The sequence below is a fragment of the Catharus ustulatus genome, chromosome 3 (genome assembly GCF_009819885.2).
Source record: "Catharus ustulatus isolate bCatUst1 chromosome 3, bCatUst1.pri.v2, whole genome shotgun sequence".
Classification (NCBI taxonomy): domain Eukaryota; kingdom Metazoa; phylum Chordata; class Aves; order Passeriformes; family Turdidae; genus Catharus; species Catharus ustulatus.
The window spans coordinates 108,508,761-108,515,694 of NC_046223.1; the positions used below are offsets into that span (position 1 = coordinate 108,508,761).

Genomic DNA, 6,934 nt, shown 5'->3' on the forward strand with positions numbered 1-6,934 from the left:
TTCTGTAAAGCCAGCTTTATTAAGATAATAAAACAGTGTAGAAAAATACATGTAAACATGATCAAATACACTAATATTTTACTAGAAGCCAAAGCTGTGTAATGACAGACCTACTGAACACATATTTAACCACCAAACCACCAACAGGTAAACAGTTAAATGTAAACTGTGCTTTTGGGAACTGCAGAAATAACTGTCAAGAATCAGCATTGCAGCATGAAGTGTCTTATAAATAACCCGTCAACAATTTTTTAGATAAAATATAACTGTTCTGTCTCTCAGAATGTCTTAAGCTATAAAAACAGTACAAATCTTCTCCTAAAATCAAAACCACAGTGTTAGGTACAGACAGGTAAAAAAATCTAAACTGTTTAAGAATTATATTAAAATAACTCTATTAAAAACTTACCAATATTAAAAATACTTCCTTTAAAGGCTGTTCTAGCCAGAAGTTTAATCTTTAAACACAGTGCTCACAATACATAAATGTAGAGGTTTTCAGATATAACTATTGGTAGATTAGAGGCTGGCTGAGTTAAGAACCTTATCCTTAATAGCACCTTCCAGTCATGTAGATTTTTGGTGCTTCTGAGCAATGCCATAGGGGACGTGTGCAGCTATGGTGCCCAATTTCTGTGCCCCTTCAATGTGGAACATCTGGTCATCAAAGAAAATGTGAGGGCGGATTTTCACCAGGACTGGTCCTTTAGGTGCTCCTGCTAGGAAAAGTGCCTCATCAATCTCCAGACCCCAGCTACGGAGAGTCTTCAGCACTCTGGCTCCAGAGCTCGCCGCACTTCTGGCTGTGACCAGGTAGGTCCTTATAGGACAATTTAACCGTTCATTCTTTGCATAGAACTTCTTCTGAAGTTTCCCCAGGTCTTCCAGAAAACCTTTCAAAGGACCCTGAGTATGAAACACCAGAAGCATATTTAATATATATCCACAGTTCCCCAAATAATTCTTTTGCTTTCTTCCAAACTGCCAGTTACAAACAGAATTCCTCTTCCTAATGCTCTGCAAATTCTCCATGTAACATCTCCAAGTGGGTCTGTACCCTCACTGGGAATTCAAACACTGGAAAAAAGTTAAAACCATAGCACTATATGGTAGGATCAGTGGAAAAATAATTCTCACTAAGGCTTACAAGACCTCTTACAATATTAACTTTTAACCATAGTCTTTAATAAAATTTTCATTGAAAACACAGAACCATTTTTACTATGAACCATAAGCTGTAATTCTTTCCTGCACAAAAAACAATAGAAGACCTAATTACAAAGCCATCAATGAATTCTTTCCAGACTAATGACTATACTACTCTCCAGTTACTAGAAACAAATGACAGTTTTGTTCAAATTGCATTATATTGCACTGTCCAGTACTTTCATCAATAAAGCTTTTATTCTGAATTTTTTTTAACAATATCAGAATTGGTCCTTCAGTTTAAGCTAATGTTAAAATATTTGTGATTTTAGATGAATGGCATAGTTCTGCTTGGGAATAAGCAGATAGTATCCTGTTTTAATGACCAGAACATGTCAGTGTTTGAAATTAACATTACCTATAGTCTGATAAAAAACAATCAAGGAAATAAGTACTAACATTTCTTTTTCTAATGAGACCATTAAAAGACAACTGTAAGTCACTTCTTACATATGCAGTTCTCTCAGAGAAATGAGAGAGGACTGCAATGGTGGCCTGATACAAGGATGGCAATGGTCGCCTCTTTTATGTGAAACTTGCATTTTAAAGATTATACTCAAAAAAAAAAAATAGTGCCATCAGCTTTCACAAAGAAGACATCCTCACTGGGGAAGCTGGAGAAATACAGCAGCAATGAAAGTCATCAGATCTTTTGAAAACTCCCTTTAAACAAGAAATTCAAGAAATACAAACCTGTGCAAGAGGCTTATTTTCATTCAGCTGTTCATGTTCAAAAAATCTATCTAATCCTTGCTCTTTGAAAATCTGTTCTGATTCATCAGAAAAGATAACAGCATCCCCATCAAAAGCCACCCTCAGCTGTGTATCCGAGTAAACAACATCTTTGTTGGCAGTGAACATCGTAGCTGATGCAATGCCTGAAAATAGATCAGAGACCCTCAGTTAGTATTTTCTGCAAAGTCAGTCATTAAACCATCTGCAGTTTGGTTCCAGCAACTTATTGCTGGTGACACTTATATATGGTGAGCACACAAGAGCTAATTAGAGATGGCTGTTCTGTAACACAAATGCATAGAAGCTATCTCACAGCCAAAATGTCTTGGACATGCTTCCTTCCACTTTCATATAAAACTATATTAAAATGGTCCTCAAGCTGTGCTGCAAATGAGCAAAAAGCAGGAAATCCCAAGGAGACCACTCAATCAAAGTATTTGTTACTTTTTAACTCCTTATGGGACACAGAAGTTGATTTTTTTAAGTTGTACCAAAAAAGATGATGCTATTCAAACAGAAGTTGAATAGAGATGGGAGTTTTCTTTCTTGTTGAAGGGGAGAAGACAAAGGTGTAGGGTGATTAAGTTGTCACTATTAACAGACTGAAGGGTCAGAGAGGAACAGTATTGCATGATTTTATTTGGCTGAGTAAAAATAAATTATAACCTTGCACCACACAAAGTGGTGACTTTCTGCATTTGATGAAGCAGCACTACTTTCTGTGAAAGACACACTATATATATATAAAAAATTTTTGAACAAGCTCAACAAAGATAACAAAAGATATCAACAGATAACAAAAGAAAGTAAATTCAAACCTGCTTTTATAGCTTCCTGCACTTTGTCACAATCTGCTGAGAGGTACAGGTTTGTGAGGTATGCAGTCAGGTAACCAATGGGGCTCTCTCCTCCCGTCATACAGAAACGTTCAATTGTTAAGCCTAAAATAAGAACAGCACAAGGTGAAAGCAACCTGTGAAAAAGTACACTAGCCTAGCTTACAGTAAACTTTAAAAAAAAAGAAAATACGTTCATCGTAATTTCAACAAGTTACACAACTTCAAACAGTTACAATGTTTGATCAGCCCATCCTCATTGAGAATTTAGGAGAAAAAATTCCCTCTAAGATAGCAGACTAACTGCTGTGAAGATGTTCATGTAGGGAACATAGATACCAAATATCAAAATGTTTAATGTTAATCTTCTCAGAAATTATGGTTCACACCTAAGAAATCTAGAGAACTGGACCAAATTCTGTCTAATGCTATTTCACTTATGCTGACACCCAAAAATAAATATCCAAGAAGCTGCTTTTCTCATAGTCAGAACAGGAAGAATAAAATTAATTCACATTATTATGTAACAGCTGGAAATTCCACACATCAGTAATTATTTTATTTACCATAGTGATTGATGCTGTTTATGAGCCTCACTCCCACCTGGGCATGGTTATTAGTCATCAGGACAATATCAAACCGTTCTTCATCATCAGGGTACAGCTCAAGAAGCCGGGCATTGACACGCTCCAGCGCCTGCAGGTTAAAAATGTGGAAGTCAACAGACAAGAGGAGAGTGCCTCCTTTCCTAGTCACTGTAGTTTTAGTGATAGGATTGTGTAAAATAGCTGAACGTTTAACTTGCTGAACTTCTTTTACTCCTTTCTGCTTTTCCCCCAGCAACCATTTGACTAGGTTCATTTGAAAGGAAGCAAGTAAATTTGTTTGTTTTTTTTGAGGTATGGAATTTACTTAGGTTGATTTACTGACACAGTTCAGGTCATCAGCTCTCAAAGACAATCCTTAAGTAATGAGTACAAAATCACATCCTGTCAACATGATTAGCTTGAGAATTTCTAATTGCCACAATGAATGAGACAGACTTTGATTTGAGATCTCTTCAAAGATAACTGGCCAACATGTTATACCCACAGTCTGGCATTCTTATTTCTTTGACCTTTCACCTTCTCATTTCTCTCTGTGTCCAACTGTTCTCCTATTTAGAACTTCATCTTGACCCTTGAATGGAATTCTTTGGGATTACAGCAACAAAATCAATAATGAATCATTGAATGAATGCAAGATAAAATTGTTTTTATTAAGGTGCTTTAAAAAGTCAGGCCAGTTGTTCAGATCTAAAACACAAATTTCATCATTAAATTCTGGAAATCTCACTTTTAAAAGCTGTGTTATTGTGAGACTGTGCTTAGAAAAATTCTAAGTTAGAGCCTGGTATAAGGCCTAGAAAAAAATCTTAGTAAGTGGTCATAACTCACTTCTGTTGTTAATACTCTACTACACTGGCACTTTTCTTAAATTATTAGAGAATAAGGGTGAATGGAGGAGAGGATTCCATTTTTTTGTCCAGTGTTTTTACACTTTGCAGTCTAAGGACATCCTGGCCTGTGATCTTAAGTGCTACAAGCATGAGATAAATTACTTTCAAGTTAGTATCTTAAACATTTCAATAAGGTAATCCAAAGATATTGTTTCTTTTTTGCTTTGTCTCCAAGTAGAAAAGATGACTCAACAAAGCCACAGCTCTCTAGCCTAATGATTCCTGTGACTAAGCAATACAAATAATTCAAACAAAATAGCATATCAGAAGGGAACAGAGGTCAAGGTGCATTTAGCTGGGCATAGCTCACAGTTCTGATTTCCAAAGTATGAGCAGTTAAAGAGTCAAATTGTGCTTATGCTCTAAGTAAATTTGACACTGAACTTTAATCCTAAAAATTGACTGTGCTAGCAGGGATGCTACATATAGGAAAATATACAGTAAATTCCCAAGTCAGTCTGCCCTCACTGGTGTACACAGTGAATATTTTATGGCTGCACTTTCATGTCAGAAACACCTTTACATGGCCATTAATGCTCCTAATAGCTAGTTATATTTGCAGCAGCGTGGGTATTGACATAAGTAATTTTTCCACTGTGTATGTTCATAAAGTGATTAATGAAGAGAATGTTTTAAATTCCTGAGACCAAAACTGAAGTAATGAAAATCTACTTTTAAAACTGAAATATTCTGCCACAACTGTGATGTCAGCAAGTATGATTTCTAATTATGATTTCATTAATTTTCTAAAATTATTATGGTAAAGCTCGGCAAACAGTTCTCAATGGAGAATAATAAAATTAGTTAATAAAATTAACTCTGTAGACAGTGTTTTTCAAGACAGTCCTACTAAAACCTGTGCTCTTCAAAAGCATACATATTTTCAGTTTTTTTACTTTTCTGTAATTTCACTTGCTTTCCATGCTGCAGGCTGTTTTCCTTGGCTATTTCTGTTTCCTTGAGTAATGAAAACAAAATATTCCATTTCAGCTGTTCTTAAACCCTGACTTAGAAGTAGGAAGTCCATTTCTTTTGCTGGTCCTCAAGAACAATTTCCAGGGTGACAACAAAAGCAAGGAAAAATAAAGTTGTCCAAAAGAAATTAAAACCAACACTGCTTGAGTTTAGTTGTTTTTTGATTTGTTTTTTTTCTTTCTTTTGGAGGAGGGAGGGAACGTGAGTTGGTTTATTTGTGTTGGTTCGGGTGGTTTTGGGGAGGAGGAGATTGTGACAAACTTAAAACAATTTGGGGCATATCTTGACTGAAATGGTCTTAAAAGGAAAGGTACTTTCATACACCCCGTGTCCAGCGGAAAAAGCAGGCTGCTCCTCACCCACGCTGGGATGCGGTACTGCGAGCCGGGATACAAACCGGGATGCTGAGGGTACCACTGCGGTCCGGTGACGCCAGCAGTACGTGCTGTGCCGCAGGCGTTCGGCATTAGTACCGGGAGGGGAGAGCAGGAGGGATGGACAGGGAATGGGAGAGGGGAGAGAAGCGGCGGGAGGGGAGAGCAGGAGGGATGGACAGGTAATGGGAGAGGGGAGAGAAGCGGCGGCCGCGGGGCGAGGGTGCGCAGAAAGACACCGGGGATGATTCTAGGCTGCCCTGCCGCGACGAGTTCGGAACACTCCCAAAAACATCTCCCCGAGGCAGGATCATCTCGGCTGAAGGAGGCTTCGGGCTCCTCCTCTTCCCGAAATGTGGCCTCGCAGCATCCTCCGCGCCCCGGCGCACCCCACACCCTCTCCCGCCCCGCCAGGCCGCCCGCTCCGGGCCGCCCCTGGCTACCTTGACGAAGTAGAACGCCGGTCCAGGCTTGAGGATGACGTTCTCGTTGTTCTGCTGGTACTCCACGTACTTCTCCAGCCCCTGCTCTTCGTAGATCCGCTGCTCCTCCACCAGGTTGAAGAGTGCTCGGGAGGACACGGCCACGGTGATGGCGTTCTGAGGCTTGGGCTGCGGAGCGAGCGCAGGGTAGCGCCGGCCCGCGGCCCTCAGCCCCGGGCCCCCAGCGTCCCCCCGAGCTCCGGACCCCCGGCCCGCCCGCACTCACCGGCCGGACTCTCTGGGTAACCTGATTGTCGTAGAAAGCCTTGGCCGCCGCCCAGTCCCGCTCGGCCTCCTGCTGCCCATCCTCCGCCGCCTGGCTGGGCTGCGACTCCTCCGAGCCGGAGCCGCTCATGGTTCCTGGCGCGGCCGGGGCCGTAACCGGCGACCGGGAAGCGGCGGCTGCGGCCGCCCCCGTGCCCCGCCCCGGCCAGGCGGGGGAAGGCAGGAGCGCTGCCTCTCCCTGGCGCTGTCACGTCTGGGGACGCGGCCCGGAGCTCCGGCCCTGCCCTGGAGCGGAGCAGCCCCGGCACCGTAGGGCAGCGGGGCCGCGACCCCCCGCCCCTCACAGCCCGCCCGCAGGGTCTCCCCTCATCGCGGGGCCGGAGCTGCGGCCCTTCCCCGCCGCCCTCACGGCACCTGCGGCGGCCCCTCCCAGCACTCGGTGACTCTGGGCGCGGCCCTCCACAGCGCTCGGGGCAGCGGGGCCCGCAGCTAGCTGATGTCAGCCAGCACTCAGTGTACCTGCAGCATTAGAGATGTGTTATTTAACTGCAATGGCGTAATTGATTTAATGTTAACTGCAGCAGATTCCCAGGAGATCTTACA

General features: G+C 42.3%; 1 protein-coding gene across 1 annotated transcript; it reads right to left on the reverse strand.

Annotated features, from left to right (window-relative positions):
- LOC116993978 (cytosolic 5'-nucleotidase 1B-like) lies at positions 1-6,540 on the reverse strand. Its single transcript, XM_033055302.2, has 6 exons — positions 6,333-6,540; positions 6,068-6,235; positions 3,344-3,473; positions 2,760-2,882; positions 1,900-2,084; positions 1-906 (listed from the first exon to the last, which is right to left on the reverse strand). Exons 1-6 carry the CDS (start codon positions 6,459-6,461, stop codon positions 568-570), a joined length of 1,074 nt encoding a protein of 357 aa, XP_032911193.1. The 5' UTR covers positions 6,462-6,540; the 3' UTR covers positions 1-567.
- Positions 6,541-6,934: the final 394 nt, after the last annotated feature.